The sequence below is a fragment of the Aquarana catesbeiana genome, linkage group LG01 (assembly GCF_042186555.1).
Source record: "Aquarana catesbeiana isolate 2022-GZ linkage group LG01, ASM4218655v1, whole genome shotgun sequence".
Classification (NCBI taxonomy): Eukaryota; Metazoa; Chordata; class Amphibia; order Anura; family Ranidae; genus Aquarana; species Aquarana catesbeiana.
Genome location: NC_133324.1, coordinates 136811493 through 136830126, shown reverse-complemented (window position 1 = coordinate 136830126; position 18634 = coordinate 136811493). Strand labels below are relative to the sequence as shown.

The 18634-nt window shown below is 41.7% G+C and overlaps 1 protein-coding gene across 1 annotated transcript in view; it reads left to right on the top strand.

Moving 5' to 3' along the window:
* Positions 1-18634, top strand: part of LOC141134725 (beta-hexosaminidase subunit beta-like) — a 95368-nt gene that overhangs the window by 50296 nt on the left and 26438 nt on the right. The window contains exon 10 of the mRNA XM_073624166.1: positions 137-209. Coding sequence (XP_073480267.1) covers positions 137-209 — 73 coding nt within the window. The remainder of the gene's footprint in view (positions 1-136; positions 210-18634) is intronic.

The following is an 18634-nucleotide window of genomic DNA, read 5'->3' as shown; positions in this document are numbered from 1 at the left end:
TGAACTGGTAAGGCAGCACCTTGTGTCTGTATGTCACAGATATTGATATCGAGGTCCTGAGCTGTCATTTCAGTAGTTTTGATTTCGTGTTCTAGTGTGTGTCCTCTATTTACTTCTCTCTGTCTTTCTTCTCCAGAATTCTTGGCATGATGTCCAAATTGGGGAAGGGTTACATGGTTTGGCAGGAAATATTTGATAACCATAACCAGGTATGTTCTTTTAATTCGAATTATACAATACTGGACTGTCTTTTGGCTGCACTGTATTTTCCCACATTACACTTTTATTTGCTCCTGACGTGCCTCATAGCAGACCTTTCCTATTCTGTTCAGTGCTCTGTATCTGTTAAAGGTTTTTTCATGTTCACTTTTGTTTCTTAATTTTCACTTGTATATTACTGGTTTTCCTGAAGCAGAACATAGCCATGCCTCAACTTCATTTGTGCTTTGTTGCGTTCTAAACAATAGAAATGAACTCAGCGCTGACTCATTAATGGACAATGCAATGAGTAAATGCAAGCAAGCACAAAGGTAAATTCAACAAAAGACCTCAGCAAACATATATTTAAAAAGGTGCTGCGCAAATAAATTGTCCTTAAATAATATATCAAGATTGAGCGGACGTAGACAGGAGATGGGGACACCAGTGGATAATCAAAACGCCAGGGGTTGAATCAAAGGTGACTAATATCCCTTCACCATACATAGATGGCCCCTCACCTGCAACCTTCGACCTGAAACAGGTCACACAGCGTAAGCAGACAAGCTGATCCAGGCAATAATGACTCCGTTCTTAGAATCCAACTCCCCCTCATGTCAGATAACTCAGGTGTTGCATATGCAAATGAAACATACAGAATATAGTGCTCTCTGTACAAACTTTATTCAAAAAAATGGTAATTGAAGTGCACTCACATATACCGGCACTCAGGTCCGAGTGCCGGCTAACTGGCGTGTGATCGTAGACACAGGCTGACAGCCGCGGGTGACGTCATGCGCTACCTGGCCCCCGTACGCGTTACGTCCGTGGGCGGGACTTCATCAGCGTGGGGCGGGGTACGCAACGACGGCCCGCAATGTTTATATATAATGTCATGGTAACAGGTGCACCAATCGCAGTGCTAGTGCGGATTCCCCGGGAGACGCGATCCAGCACGTCACTCGGGCTGCACTCACAGACCATCACCAGTAAAATACAAGGTTTACAGCCCTTAACCGCTCCAAGAAAGAGAGATGAGAAACCAAATATATAAATATAATTCCTCACATCAGATAAATAAACACTCCTAAGGTTATGAAGGGATTGGAGCCTGAGGGTGACTCTGAACAAGACCTCTTTAGAAAAGGGAAAAGGGGGAGGAGGCATTAGTTAATTGTCCCTTGTATAAAGGGAGAGGAAATGCCAATGCTACTAAAATTGCATAAAATCGCATACAGAAAATTCATAAAAATAAAATTAAAAATATCTGACAGTCAGACCGCGGGTATCATCTGTGTACGATCACATTTACATAATAGAAAAGTCATATTTATTTTAATAAAACCAAAAAATGGTAAAAAATATAAAAAATAAAAAAAAAAGAAAAGAAAATTAAATGGAAAATGAAATTAAAAATGAAAATCATCTGTTAGAAATAAAACAATTTAAATCAAAATCTACGTTCATTCCCGCTGGAGATAAAACTTTAGTCTCGTAGATCCAGAAGGATTCTCTACGGCTGAGTTGCCTGATGTAATGGCCACCTCTCCAGTGGCGAGGAACTTTTTCTATCCCCCAGAACTTGAGGCATTTAGGGTCTCTGTTGTGACAGAGGCGAAAATGCCTAGACACACTATGGGTTTTAACCCCCCGTTTGATGTTACTGATGTGTTCACCAACTCTAACGTGCAGTGCCCTTGAGGTGCGGCCCACATACTGGAGTCCACAATCGCACTCCAGCATGTAGACCACCCCAACCGATGAACATGTAATAAGACCCTCAATTTTATAGCTTTTATGCGTGACACTCGAGACAAACTCTTTTCGCCTTTTAATGTTTTTGCTGTCTTTCCTGCAAGTGGCACATTTGCCACAAGCATAGAAGCCCGACAAAAAACCAAACAGTCTGTTAGTCCCTATTTGTGGTGGGTCTATAACTCCTGGAGCTATCCGATCACGTAAAGAGGGGGCTTTGCGGTATATAAACCGTGGACGCTCCGGAAGAACAGGCCCCAGGGTACGGTCACCTTTAAGGATAGGCCAATGTCTGGCTATAATTTGTTCGAGTTTTTTATACTGGATATTGTAGTCAAGTATAATGCGATAGCTGGTGGTGCCATCCTCAGTTTGGGTGGTTTTAACCCTATCAGCCACAATAGAATTCCTGTCGGTTAAGAGTACCTTGGCTACTTCTGAGTCTACCATAGTCTGTGTGTAGCCTTTTTCTTTAAACCTATTTGCCAAAATATGTGACTGCGTTAGAAAGTCATCATCGGAGGTACAATTACGACGTAAGCGAATAAATTGGCCTCTTGGAATATTACAGAGCCACGATTTATGGTGACAACTAGTCAAGGGAATATACGCATTCCTATCTGTTGCTTTAAAGTGATTCCTAGTTTGGAAGCCTGTCTCCCCCTTGAAGATTTCAAGGTCCAAAAATGTAATCTGTTGTTTGTTAATCGTCCAAGTTAGCTCAATATTTTTAGTATTTTCATTCAACTTATCCATGAAGACTTGTAAACTGGCTAGGTCACCTTCCCACACCATGATAAGATCATCAATGTACCTTCTATAGCACAATAATTGCGTTGGGGGATCATGAAAAATGGTATTCTCCTCCCAGTGGGCCATGAACAAATTGGCCACACTGGGAGCAAACCTGGCCCCCATGGCTACGCCTCGCGTCTGCAGGAAATAGTCACCATTAAACCAAAAATAATTATTCAGCAGGCAGAATTCCAAACTTTCTAATAAAAAAGAAATGTGGTCATTTGGGAACTCAGTGGTAGCCAGAGCCCATCTAACAGAATCCAAGGCCTGTTTATGATCGATAATAGTATATAAAGACCCGACATCTGCAGTGATCAAAAAGCTAGATGAGGTACAAGGGAGAGTGGAGAGGATCTGAAGGATTTGTTTAGTGTCACGCAGATAAGCTTTGGTTTGGATGACGAGTGGCTGAAGAAAGAAATCTAGGTACTGACCTAGCCTCGACGTGACAGAATCAATTCCGTTCACGATCGGGCGACCAGGTGGATGTTCGGAGTTTTTATGTAATTTGGGCAAAATGTATATAATGGGAGTCCGACAATAGAATGGGTCTAAGTAAGCCGCCTCCTTAGAATTCAAAATGCCCTTATTTTTACCTTTTTCAACTAACAGATGTAAATTGTTTTTAAAGGTCAACATAGGGTCTCCCCTTAGAAGTAGATAGGTGTCCCGGTCATTCAATAGCTTTACCATCTCAGCCTGATAGTAAGCTTTACTGAGCACCACTAATCCGCCCCCTTTGTCCGCTGGGCGGATCACTATATCCTTCCTTTTCTCAAGGGAGGATATACCCCTTTTTATGGCTAGAGAGTCTCTGGCCTTCTTGATTTTGAGTTTATCAAGATCGTGGCAGACCATGTTTTTAAACACCTCCAAATGCCTGTTATCACTGCATAAGGGATTAAAAACAGATCGATTCCGAAGGTTGGAATGCCTGGAAGTGGTATCAACCTGAGGATTGGTCCGTTGTGCTGGATTGGAAAGAAAGTATTTTTTGATATTTAAATTACGGATGTATTTCTGTATACTGATGTAGGCTTGAAATTTGTTTAAGTTACGAATAGGGGCAAACTTCAAACCCCGATCTAACACTAATGTCTCATCAGTAGTGAGAGGGGTACCACTTAGATTGAAAATGCCAGTGCCTAATGGGGCCTTGGCCTTTTCGAATCGTCTACCCCCCCCTACACCCTCTGTGTGTTTTCTTTTTAAACTGCCTTGGCTGTTTCTCAAGTCTGGGGGGCCTCTCCTTTGGTCCTGAGGACTCGCATACCCTGTTGGATCTCTTACCCAAACAGGGGTCTGTGGAGGTCCCCTCCAGGGGGTCCTCTCTTGACCTAAAAAATGGTCCTGATTAAATTGCTGATCCTCCTGGAGATTTTGTAAGGGGGCAAAATTGTTGGAAGTGTACACTGGCGCACCTCTATGCATAGGGTTACCTCTTCCTCGAGGCCTACCTCTTCCCCTAGATGGTACTGTTTGCCAAGTATAATTTTCTGATTGGGGGGGACGATAATCATAATTGGTTGTCAATGGGACTGGGTAAGGATGATGGTTTCTCTTCCCACGGCCACGTTTGTTGGTTCTGGGAGGGCCATATCCTCTCCCTCTAGATGTATCTCGTACAGTCGGTACACTTTGGGATTGTTGTGAAATGGGTATAGGTGCCTCATAATTGGAATACTCCTGAGAGGGCATAGCTGCTCCTGATAATGGGGCACTCCCTACTGTCCTCTCTGGGCCACTCACTGGTGTTGGATCCTGGGTTTGCCATTTAAAGATAAGTTTCCCTTCAAAATCATTGACATCACGCAGGAATTTTTTCCTCTTTTTATCACGAATTTCCTTATCCCATTTCATAAGTTTAGTTTTGAGTTCACCTGACAATTGGATGAATTCACTAGAGTCTTTAAAGTTTTCAATGCGGTCAGTAATTTCCTTGATCTGACTCTCCAGCTGCTTCTTTTTCCTTTGCTTCCGTGAGAGTAACAGGCGGAGAAGGTCAAAGCTTTTATCAACAAAGAAATTACACCATTCTGCATTGGACTCATTATCAGTTAACCCATCATTGGGTGGTAAATCCCACCTCAGACGCCTGGGAACAATATTTGCACATAAATATTGTTCAAAGGTCACAATGTCCCACCAGGTCTTAATCTTTTTCTCGAATAAGTGACCCAGTTTCCTGAATGCAAAACCAAGGGCATCTTGTTGTGGGATAACTGTATCCCTAGTAAAGACTTCAGTTAGGATAATTTCTCTATTTTCAACATAGGAAAACACATCCATAGTCTGCAGCTAAGTAAACGTGAATTAAATAATGATCATAAACAATAGAAATGAACTCAGCGCTGACTCATTAATGGACAATGCAATGAGTAAATGCAAGCAAGCACAAAGGTAAATTCAACAAAAGACCTCAGCAAACATATATTTAAAAAGGTGCTGCGCAAATAAATTGTCCTTAAATAATATATCAAGATTGAGCGGACGTAGACAGGAGATGGGGACACCAGTGGATAATCAAAACGCCAGGGGTTGAATCAAAGGTGACTAATATCCCTTCACCATACATAGATGACCCCTCACCTGCAACCTTCGACCTGAAACAGGTCACACAACGTAAGCAGACAAGCTGATCCAGGCAATAATGACTCCGTTCTTAGAATCCAACTCCCCCTCACGTCAGATAACTCAGGTGTTGCATATGCAAATGAAACATACAGAATATAGTGCTCTCTGTACAAACTTTATTCAAAAAAATGGTAATTGAAGTGCACTCACATATACCGGCACTCAGGTCCGAGTGCCGGCTAACTGGCGTGTGATCGTAGACACAGGCTGACAGCCGCGGGTGACGTCATGCGCTACCTGGCCCCCGTACGCGTTACGTCCGTGGGCGGGACTTCATCAGCGTGGGGCGGGGTACGCAACGACGGCCCGCAATGTTTATATATAATGTCATGGTAACAGGTGCACCAATCGCAGTGCTAGTGCGGATTCCCCGGGAGACGCGATCCAGCACGTCACTCGGGCTGCACTCACAGACCATCACCAGTAAAATACAAGGTTTACAGCCCTTAACCGCTCCAAGAAAGAGAGATGAGAAACCAAATATATAAATATAATTCCTCACATCAGATAAATAAACACTCCTAAGGTTATGAAGGGATTGGAGCCTGAGGGTGACTCTGAACAAGACCTCTTTAGAAAAGGGAAAAGGGGGAGGAGGCATTAGTTAATTGTCCCTTGTATAAAGGGAGAGGAAATGCCAATGCTACTAAAATTGCATAAAATCGCATACAGAAAATTCATAAAAATAAAATTAAAAATATCTGACAGTCAGACCGCGGGTATCATCTGTGTACGATCACATTTACATAATAGAAAAGTCATATTTATTTTAATAAAACCAAAAAATGGTAAAAAAAGTAAAAAATATAAAAAAAAAAAAAAAAAGAAAAGAAAATAAAATTAAATAGAAAATGAAATTAAAAATGAAAATCATCTGTTAGAAATAAAACAATTTAAATCAAAATCTACGTTCATTCCCGCTGGAGATAAAACTTTAGTCTCGTAGATCCAGAAGGATTCTCTACGGCTGAGTTGCCTGATGTAATGGCCACCTCTCCAGTGGCGAGGAACTTTTTCTATCCCCCAGAACTTGAGACATTTAGGGTCTCTGTTGTGACAGAGGCGAAAATGCCTAGACACACTATGGGTTTTAACCCCCCGTTTGATGTTACTGATGTGTTCACCAACTCTAACGTGCAGTGCCCTTGAGGTGCGGCCCACATACTGGAGTCCACAATCGCACTCCAGCATGTAGACCACCCCAACCGATGAACAATCAGGACCATTTTTTAGGTCAAGAGAGGACCCCCTGGAGGGGACCTCCACAGACCCCTGTTTGGGTAAGAGATCCAACAGGGTATGCGAGTCCTCAGGACCAAAGGAGAGGCCCCCCAGACTTGAGAAACAGCCAAGGCAGTTTAAAAAGAAAACACACAGAGGGTGTAGGGGGGGGTAGACGATTCGAAAAGGCCAAGGCCCCATTAGGCACTGGCATTTTCAATCTAAGTGGTACCCCTCTCACTACTGATGAGACATTAGTGTTAGATCGGGGTTTGAAGTTTGCCCCTATTCGTAACTTAAACAAATTTCAAGCCTACATCAGTATACAGAAATACATCCGTAATTTAAATATCAAAAAATACTTTCTTTCCAATCCAGCACAACGGACCAATCCTCAGGTTGATACCACTTCCAGGCATTCCAACCTTCGGAATCGATCTGTTTTTAATCCCTTATGCAGTGATAACAGGCATTTGGAGGTGTTTAAAAACATGGTCTGCCACGATCTTGATAAACTCAAAATCAAGAAGGCCAGAGACTCTCTAGCCATAAAAAGGGGTATATCCTCCCTTGAGAAAAGGAAGGATATAGTGATCCGCCCAGCGGACAAAGGGGGCGGATTAGTGGTGCTCAGTAAAGCTTACTATCAGGCTGAGATGGTAAAGCTATTGAATGACCGGGACGCCTATCTACTTCTAAGGGGAGACCCTATGTTGACCTTTAAAAACAATTTACATCTGTTAGTTGAAAAAGGTAAAAATAAGGGCATTTTGAATTCTAAGGAGGCGGCTTACTTAGACCCATTCTATTGTCGGACTCCCATTATATACATTTTGCCCAAATTACATAAAAACTCCGAACATCCACCTGGTCGCCCGATCGTGAACGGAATTGATTCTGTCACGTCGAGGCTAGGTCAGTACCTAGATTTCTTTCTTCAGCCACTCGTCATCCAAACCAAAGCTTATCTGCGTGACACTAAACAAATCCTTCAGATCCTCTCCACTCTCCCTTGTACCTCATCTAGCTTTTTGATCACTGCAGATGTCGGGTCTTTATATACTATTATCGATCATAAACAGGCCTTGGATTCTGTTAGATGGGCTCTGGCTACCACTGAGTTCCCAAATGACCACATTTCTTTTTTATTAGAAAGTTTGGAATTCTGCCTGCTGAATAATTATTTTTGGTTTAATGGTGACTATTTCCTGCAGACGCGAGGCGTAGCCATGGGGGCCAGGTTTGCTCCCAGTGTGGCCAATTTGTTCATGGCCCACTGGGAGGAGAATACCATTTTTCATGATCCCCCAACGCAATTATTGTGCTATAGAAGGTACATTGATGATCTTATCATGGTGTGGGAAGGTGACCTAGCCAGTTTACAAGTCTTCATGGATAAGTTGAATGAAAATACTAAAAATATTGAGCTAACTTGGACGATTAACAAACAACAGATTACATTTTTGGACCTTGAAATCTTCAAGGGGGAGACAGGCTTCCAAACTAGGAATCACTTTAAAGCAACAGATAGGAATGCGTATATTCCCTTGACTAGTTGTCACCATAAATCGTGGCTCTGTAATATTCCAAGAGGCCAATTTATTCGCTTACGTCGTAATTGTACCTCCGATGATGACTTTCTAACGCAGTCACATATTTTGGCAAATAGGTTTAAAGAAAAAGGCTACACACAGACTATGGTAGACTCAGAAGTAGCCAAGGTACTCTTAACCGACAGGAATTCTATTGTGGCTGATAGGGTTAAAACCACCCAAACTGAGGATGGCACCACCAGCTATCGCATTATACTTGACTACAATATCCAGTATAAAAAACTCGAACAAATTATAGCCAGACATTGGCCTATCCTTAAAGGTGACCGTACCCTGGGGCCTGTTCTTCCGGAGCGTCCACGGTTTATATACCGCAAAGCCCCCTCTTTACGCGATCGGATAGCTCCAGGAGTTATAGACCCACCACAAATAGGGACTAACAGACTGTTTGGTTTTTTGTCGGGCTTCTATGCTTGTGGCAAATGTGCCACTTGCAGGAAAGCCAGCAAAAACATTAAAAGGCGAAAAGAGTTTGTCTCGAGTGTCACGCATAAAAGCTATAAAATTGAGGGTCTTATTACATGTTCATCGGTTGGGGTGGTCTACATGCTGGAGTGCGATTGTGGACTCCAGTATGTGGGCCGCACCTCAAGGGCACTGCACGTTAGAGTTGGTGAACACATCAGTAACATCAAACGGGGGGTTAAAACCCATAGTGTGTCTAGGCATTTTCGCCTCTGTCACAACAGAGACCCTAAATGCCTCAAGTTCTGGGGGATAGAAAAAGTTCCTCGCCACTGGAGAGGTGGCCATTACATCAGGCAACTCAGCCGTAGAGAATCCTTCTGGATCTACGAGACTAAAGTTTTATCTCCAGCGGGAATGAACGTAGATTTTGATTTAAATTGTTTTATTTCTAACAGATGATTTTCATTTTTAATTTCATTTTCTATTTAATTTTATTTTTTATTTTTTTTTTTTTTTTTTTTATATTTTTTACTTTTTTTTACCATTTTTTGGTTTTATTAAAATTAAATATGACTTTTCTATTATGTAAATGTGATCGTACACAGATGATACCCGCGGTCTGACTGTCAGATATTTTTAATTTTATTTTTATGAATTTTCTGTATGCGATTTTATGCAATTTTAGTAGCATTGGCATTTCCTCTCCCTTTATACAAGGGACAATTAACTAATGCCTCCTCCCCCTTTTCCCTTTTCTAAAGAGGTCTTGTTCAGAGTCACCCTCAGGCTCCAATCCCTTCATAACCTTAGGAGTGTTTATTTATCTGATGTGAGGAATTATATTTATATATTTGGTTTCTCATCTCTCTTTCTTGGAGCGGTTAAGGGCTGTAAACCTTGTATTTTACTGGTGATGGTCTGTGAGTGCAGCCCGAGTGACGTGCTGGATCGCGTCTCCCGGGGAATCCGCACTAGCACTGCGATTGGTGCACCTGTTACCATGACATTATATATAAACATTGCGGGCCGTCGTTGCGTACCCCGCCCCACGCTGATGAAGTCCCGCCTACGGACGTAACGCGTACGGGGGCCAGGTAGCGCATGACGTCACCCGCGGCTGTCAGCCTGTGTCTACGATCACACGCCAGTTAGCCGGCACTCGGACCTGAGTGCCGGTATATGTGAGTGCACTTCAATTACCATTTTTTTGAATAAAGTTTGTACAGAGAGCACTATATTCTGTATGTTTCATTTGCATATGCAACACCTGAGTTATCTGACGTGAGGGGGAGTTGGATTCTAAGAACGGAGTCATTATTGCCTGGATCAGCTTGTCTGGTTACGCTGTGTGACCTGTTTCAGGTCGAAGGTTGCAGGTGAGGGGCCATCTATGTATGGTGAAGGGATATTAGTCACCTTTGATTCAACCCCTGGCGTTTTGATTATCCACTGGTGTCCCCATCTCCTGTCTACGTCCGCTCAATCTTGATATATTATTTAAGGACAATTTATTTGCGCAGCACCTTTTTAAATATATGCTTTGTTGCGTTCCCTGATGTACCACTATCCAATGGGACCTTTTAGTGACCTGTATGGCCACCTCATTGGTTAGTGGGATGATGGGGTGAAGTTACTAAATCTCAGAGGTGGTGAAATGTTTAGATCTTGTTGACGCCTAGTTTTCAAACGAAACTCCAGCTTTGTGTCACTTTAAATCCACTACATACAGTATACAGCGCTCTGTTCAGCAGTGGGACTGGGACTGCCCAAGTGCCCATCCCACTCCGACTCCTGGAACAAAATCGAGTCGGCCTGAACACTGCTTAGTTATTCATAGGAAGCTTTGTATTTTCTGAAGGAGTATAAGACTTCCTCTGATTGGCTGAGGTGGAGATTGTGGCGTCTTCCATTCACCTCCGCCAATCAGAGGAAGTCTTTTATGTATTCAGAAAATACAAAGCTTCCTCTCAATAGCTGAGCAGTGCTTAGCCTGACTTGCTTTTGTTCCGGGAGCCAGATGGGAAATCCCCATGCTGCTGCTAGAACACATTTAATGTAACAGAACAGTTACTGGATGTAGCTGATGCTGCATATGGTTTGGACGCGTTCGGTCCAAATAAAATTATTTTTTAAAATTTGTAGAAAGCTGGAGTTAGGCTTTAAGTCCTATTAATTGTTGCCAACTTTTTTTTTTTTTTTTTGTCAGATTCATAAATGATAGCCTGAGGCTCTCTGTTCACATATATGCAAATCAGATGTGTTTTGAACCACATCCAATTAGCATAACGTGAACCAGATCGGCTTTCAATGGTGCTTGTTCACATATATGCGGGCTGGTTGTGGTGCGAATAAAAAAAAATAAATAAAAAGGGGTGTCCTGTGCGTTTTTCAGTCTGGTTTAGGTGGGATTTAAATGTCAAATTCGCACCTAAACCACTGAATGGAAACCACACCGAACTATATATGAACACAGCCTTACTACTTTCTCTTGTACCAGCATTTGTCTCTCTACTTTGGATTTCCACCTACATTTTTAGTGTCCCATCCATCAATAGTATGCAGTTATTCTGGAATGCTGCACCACTATATGGTTGTGGCCTGGAGGTTCATGATCAAGTTTAAAAATCCTAGAAAAATAATACTACTGCATCTTCTTCAATGAAAATCTGCTTAAAGTGGAAAATTCTTAGTCTTAACAAGCCTGTAATCAAAATAAAGCCACTTTTGGCCCTGCATTAGTGTTACATAGTCAGTCAGGATGAAAAAGGGCACAAGTCCACCCAGTTCAACCTTAAAAACAATAAATAAATAAAATAAAAAATATTTTACAATCCAATATACCCAATTTTATACCCTATGTTGATCCAGAGGAAGGCAAAAAACCCCAGCAGAGCATGCTCCAATTTGCTACAGCAGGGGAAAAAATTCCTTCCTGATCCCCCAAGAGGCAATCAGAGTTTCCCTGGATCAACTTTACCTATAAATGTTAGTACCCAGTTATATTATGTACATTTAGGAAAGCATCCAGGCCTTTCTTAAAGCAATCTACTGAGCTGGGCAAAACCACCTCTGGCGGGAGTCTATTCCACATTTTCACAGCTCTTACTGTGAAGACATCTTTGCGTATTTGGAGATGAAATCTCTTTTCCTCTAGACGTAAAGAGTGCCCCCTTGTCCTCTGGGTTGACCGTAAAGAGAATAACTCAACACCAAGTTCACTATATGGACCCCTTATATATTTGAACATGTTGATCATATGCCCCCTTATTCTCCTCTTCTCAAGAGTGAATAAGTTCAGTTCCTCTAATCTTTCCTCATAGCTGAGCTCCTCCATGCCTCTTATCAGTTTGGTTGCCCTTCTCTGCACTTTCTTCTGCTATTATTGAGCTTATGATCTACCAAAACCCCCAGATCCTTCTCCACGGATTCCCCCAGTTGTACTCCCCCTAGCATGTATGATGCATGCATATTCTTAGCCCCCAAGTGCATAACTTTACATTTCTCAACATTAAACCTCATCTGCCACATAGTCGCCCAATTAGACAGAGCATTGAGGTCGGCTTGTAAATTGGAGACATCCTGTAAGGACATTATTCCACTGCATAGCTTGGTGTCATCTGCATGACACCATGTGTGGGGAACTGTGTCGACCGCTTTTGCAAAATCCAAGTATACCACGTCCACAGCCACCCCTTTGTCCAAGGTTTTACTTACCTCTTCATAAAAAGAAATCAGGTTTGCCTCTCAACTTCTGTCTTTCATGAACCCATGCTGTCTGTTGCTTAAAATGTTTTTTTCCAGCAAGAACTCATCTATGTGGTCTTTTATTAAATGCTCCAGTATCTTCCCGACTATAGAAGTTAAACTAACAGGTCTATAGTTACTTGGTAAAGACTTTGATTCCTTTTTTAAATATAGGCACCACGTTCGCCCTGCGCCAATCCAGTGGTACTATTCCCGTCATTAATGAGTCCCTAAAAATTGGATACAATGGCTTTGAAACTACAGAGCTCAATTCTTTTTGGGATCCGTGAGTGGATGTCAACAGGTCCAAGTGCTTTATCCACCTTTTATTCTGTCTAAATATTTCTGGACCATATCCCTTTTGAGCCATTGTATATCATTCGGGGCTGTGTCAATACCACCCCCATTATGGACATGAGCTCCCCCATGCTCCTTTGTATACACAGAGCTGAAGAAAGTATTTAATAAATTTGCCTTCTCTTTGTCCCCAGTCACCCGGTCCCAGATTATTTTGTAAAGAGCCTACATGCTCAGACCTGACCTTTTTACTATTAATATACCGGTATTTGAAGAATTTTTTGGGGTTTGTCCTACTATCTTTTGTAATCTGTCATTCGTTTTGAATTTTTACATCCTTGATTTCCTTTTTACATATTCTGTTAAATTCTTTGTAGCATTTAAATGACACTAGTGTTCCTTCATTTTTATATTTTTTAAAAGCTCTTTTCTTATTGTTTATAGCTTCTTTAACTTTTAGCCGTGAACCACATAGGTTTTGTTTTTAGCCTTTTAAACTTATTACCCATGGGAATATATAGTGTATTGCTTCACAATAACTGAGGGAGTTATCACTTGCATGCTTCTGTACATCTATCCATACGGATGTGACATCTGTAATACTTTGGTCGTTCTCTTTCTTTCAGTGAAACCAGCCAGTTCTTTTCGTCAAATTCTTCAAATTTAGGCTTTGTTTCCAGTTCTCATGCAATCATACACTGTTTGTTTGTTTATTATGTCATGTCACATGTAAGGTACCTACAGCCAGTTGATGGTGGTTTTGTGGCTTCTGATGTTGGAACACAGAGTTAAATACCAGGAGAGTGGCAGACAGATTGCAGAGGCCCACCGAACAAAAGAAAAGTTTTAGGACCCCCCTCCAGCACCTATACTGCTGTCCCTTGTGTCAGGATGATACATAAGTCATTGTCAATCTTATCCTCCCAGATATAACCATATAATATGAGGTCAGACCTAAACGCTTTCAGTTTGTATGCAATCAGACGGGCCCTTGTACTACATAGTTGAAAGTAAATCCAAGGGAAATGGAACAAGAAAATGGTATAATGCAGTGGCGGTGCATCCATTAAGGGTGCACGGGCGCCGCCCCCTCTCTCCAGCCGCCCCGTCTGTGTAAAATGGATAGATTCATGCATTGCACAAATCTATCCATGGCCGCTGTAACCACCCCCTATTCAGGCTTCGGGCCCCTTTTCAGATGCCGGGTGCCTGAATTCCAGCGGCGGGGGTGTTTTATTTATTTTTTTATTTATTTATTTTTTAAGCACCTGATTAGAGCCATAGGCTCTAATAGGCTTCAAAAAAGGTGAACTGCGAGCGCAGAGCATTGGGCTTGCAGTTCACCCAGGTGGGTTAGCAAAGCAAATGAATATTTGCTTTGCTAACACTGAACTGCCTCTCAGCCAATCAGGAGGCGCGGATCTAATACCCGTCACCTGATTGGCTGAAGGCCAACAACATGCGCCCCGATTGGATGGACAGACAGCCATGGAGGACACAGGAGCTCGCCGCTGTCACCTGCTGCATTTCCCACAGTTCGCCGCTGCCTCCCACCACCAGGACGGAGTGTGGGCTGGTCAGATGGTGAGCAATGTGATGGGCACACAGAGAGGCTGCATATGATGGGCTCAGTGAGGCTGCAATTGAGGATTTTTTTTTTTTTATAATTTTTCAGTTTGTTTGCGCCACCCAAAAAAATTTTGAGCACCAGCCGCCACTGGTATAATGCATGAACCCCCCCCCAAAGTGGTACAGTGTTACTATGGTGACACTGAACTACTCTGGTAACAGGATGTAAAATAAAAACATCGTAATTGAAAACAATAATGAAAAATGAATATTATTTTTTTTTTTATACTGTTACCAGTGAGTGTCCCTGATCACTGCCACATCAGTCATATGATGATGATGTGCTGTACTGGTGACGGTATTTACAGGTAAATACATTTTTTTTTTTTTTTATTGGCATCTAACACACACTTTTTCTCCCTGAAAACGGAGGGTAAACCGTGCCTGCGTGTTATACACCGATAAATGTGTTTGTTTTTTTTAAACCAACAGGGGGTGGGGAGCGGGCAATCTGCCCCGGTGCGTACATACGTACGTACATACATACATACATACATACATACATACATACATGCCATAGTTTTGTAGACGCTATAACTTTCACACAAACCAATTAATATACACTTGGTATTTTTTTGTTTATATCAGAGAACTGTAACAGAAAAAGTTGATTTAATTGGATATGTTTTATGACAAAGTCAATAATAACGTGTTTGTTTTGTTTTTTTTTTTTTTGTTTTTTCAAAGTTTTCGGCCCTTTTTTTCATTTTTATATATAAAAAAAAAAAAAAAACCCCAGTGGTGAATCAAATGCCACCAAAAAGTACTATTTGTGTGGGGGGGGAAAAAAAGATTTCTTTTGTGTAGAGTGTTGCATGACTGCGCAATTACCAGTTAAAATAGCACAGTGCTGCATAGCAAAAAATGCCCTGGTCATGAAGGGGTGGTAAAGCCTTCCTAAACAACAAAAAAGAATAACTAATCCTGCTGAGCCAAAAACCAACAGTGGTTATTGAATTGTAAACACCTTGATACTGTATACCTAAGTATGGTACTGTTGCTGTAGCTAAAGGAACTAAGCATACAAAGAAGGATCCAAGTATTACTACCAGGATCAAAAAGGTGGCTACTTCTGCAACAGAAAGTCTAGGTCAGAATTTGGTTCTAATAAAATTACGAAATTTATTAACGCCAATATGGGCACAAGCTACATTAATTTAAAGTGCAATATTGAATAAAAAAACACAACTGCATACATCATACTTTCTGTTGCGGAAGTAGCCACCTTCTTTGTATGGTAAAGCCTTCCGCAGCTCACGTAGTTTAAAATTTTAAAGTTAACAGTAGACATGTTTGCACCAAGATCCTTGCTAATCCAGTCCACATAAATAAATGACATCCAAAGGGTCACATCCTTCAAATTCTTGTAAGCACATTTACTAATGCCTAGTACCTGTGCAAAGGGGAATACTGGATGCTGTTTGTTTTTTGTCAGATTGGTTTTATTAAAGGACCCATTTGTCCATGGGGCACCATAATGTACAACCAATATGTCTGCCACTGTCCCAGGAGCCAGGTAGGCAGTATGCCAACTGATACAATATTTGCTGTTTTCTATTGTCGGTGAAAGCTCAAAATCGCTGGTTCTTCAAAAGAATACATATGATCTAATGTCTATGGGTTTCTTCAAAAGTTTTATTTATCGAAAACAGACCCTTTAAATTCCAGCTGACAGATCATCATGTCCTTGCTGGCTGCTGACAGGCCATCTTTTCTAATTTTAAAGTGGAAGTTCAGGCAAAACTAACGCTAAGTGCGCTCTCTGCCACATGCTAAAACTAATCTATTTAACCCTGTAAAGCAAAAATCATTGCACTTCTGCAGCCAATCTGGTCCAGTCCCTGCATCAACTGTCAGCGGCAGCTTCACTATGTAGGAGTGTGCAGGAGAGGCAGCAGACTACAGAAGCCTCATAGTAAGTCTATGGGTGACGTCAATTCCCAGGAACTTCCCAGCCGCTGTCTGTCCTCTCCTGCAAAGAGTTATCCGCTGCTGGAAACCAGATGATGCTCCCTTCCTATTACACTGAGATTTGTTATATGCTGATAATGAAGGAAGGCCCTCTCATTAAGCAGTTTGTTTTTGTAAAGATATGGCAAGGCAATCATGCATTTCTTCAGAAGGTAAGATCCTTGCAGTGTATACAGTGGGGACGGAAAGTATTCAGACCCCCTTACATTTTTCACTCTGTTATATTGCAGCCATTTGCTAAAATCTTTTAAGTTCTTTTTTTTTTTTCCTCATTGATGTACACACAGCACCCCATATTGACAGAAAAACACAGAATTGTTGACATTTTTGCAGATTTATTAAAAAAGAAAAACTGAAATATCACATGGCCCTAAGTATTCAGACCCTTTGCTCAGTATTCAGTAGAAGAACCCTATTGATCTAATACAGCCATGAGTCTTTTTGGGAAAGATGCAACAAGTTTTTCACACCTGGTTTTGGGGATCCTCTGCCATTCCTCCTTGCAGATCCTCTCCAGTTCTGTCAGGTTGGATGGTAAACGTTGGTGGACAGCCATTTTTAGGTCTCTCCAGAGATGCTCAATTGGGTTTAAGTCAGGGCTCTGGCTGGGCCATTCAAGAACTGTCACGGAGTTGTTGTGAAGCCGCTCCTTCGTTATTTTAGCTGTGTGCTTAGGGTCATTGTCTTGTTGGAAGGTAAATCTTCAGCCCAGTATGAGGTCCTGAGCACTCTGGAGAAGGTTTTCGTCCAGGATATCCCTGTACTTGGCCGCATTCATCTTTCCCTTGATTGCAACCAGTTGTCCTGTCCCTGCAGCTGAAAAACACCCCCACAGCATGATGCTGCCACCACCATGCTTCACTGTTGGGACTGTATTGGACAGGTGATGAGCAGTGCCTGGTTTTCTCCACACATACCACTTAGAATTAAGGCCAAAAAGTTCTATCTTGGTCTCATCAGACCAGAGAATCTTATTTCTCACCATCTTGGAGTCCTTCAGGTGTTTTTTAGCAAACTTCATGCGGGCTTTCATGTGTCTTGCACTGAGGAGAGGCTTCCGTCGGGCCACTCTGCCATAAAGCCCCGACTGGTGGAGGGCTGCAGTGATGGTTGACTTTCTCCCATCTCCCGACTGCATCTCTGGAGCTCAGCCACAGTGATCTTTTGGGTTCTTCTTTACCTCTCTCACAAAGGCTCTTCTCCCCCGATAGCTCAGTGTGGCCGGACGGCCAGCTCTAGGAAGGGTTCTGGTTGTCCAAAACGTCTTCCATTTAAGGATTATGGAGGCCACTGTGCTCTTAGGAACCTTAAGTGCAGCAGAATTTTTTTTGTAACCTTGGCCAGATCTGTGCCTTGCCACAATTCTGTCTCTGAGCTCTTCAGGCAGTTCCTTTTGACCTCATGATTCTCATTTGCTTTGACATGCACTGTGAGCTGTAAGGTCTTATATAGACAGGTGTGTGGCTTTCCTAATCAAGTCCAATCAGTATAATCAAACACAGCTGGACTCAAATGAAGGTGTAGAACCATCTCAAGGATGATCAGAAGTAATGGACAGCACCTGAGTTAAATGAGTGTCACAGCAAAGGGTCTGAATACTTAGTACCATGTGATATTTTAGTTTTTCTTTTTTAATCTGCAAAAATGTCAACAATTCTGTGTTTTTCTGTCAATATGGGGTGCTGTGTGTACATTAATGAGGAAAAAAATTAACTCAAATGATTTTAGCAAAAGGCTGCAATATAACAGAGTGAAAAATTTAAGGGGGTCTGAATACTTTCCGTCCACACTGTATGTCAGTTGAAGAGGGATTGATTATATTACACTTTAATGTGTATTTTATTAAAATTGGGACATTAATCAGTTCAGCTCCAGAGCAATTTTTTTTCTTTGTCACATAAATGTAAATATCCAAATTTTTGGCAATAAAATTACATAAACCCCTAGAACATTATATATTTTCTGAAAGCAGAGGCCCTTTAGAATAAAAAGGTGATAGTTGTAATTTTTTTTACCCACCTTGATATTTGCGCAACTGTTTATTAAACACAACTGTGTTTTTTCTGGAAAAAAATATATTAAAATTAATTTCTTTTTCATATATCACGGGACACAGAGCCTCAGTAATTACTGATGGGTTATATAGGTATCACTAGGTGATTGGACACTGGTCACACCCTAAACAGGAAGTTCAATCCCCTATATAATCCCTCCCCTTGCAGGGATACCTCAGTTTTTTTTAGCCAGTGTCTTAGGTGTTGGACGTGTAAAGATGTCCTGTGCTGAGCTCCAAAGGGAATATCCTATACTGGGGCAAGCCAGGCGAACCGGATGCATTCAAAGTGTCCTTTCTAGGCCGAATTTGA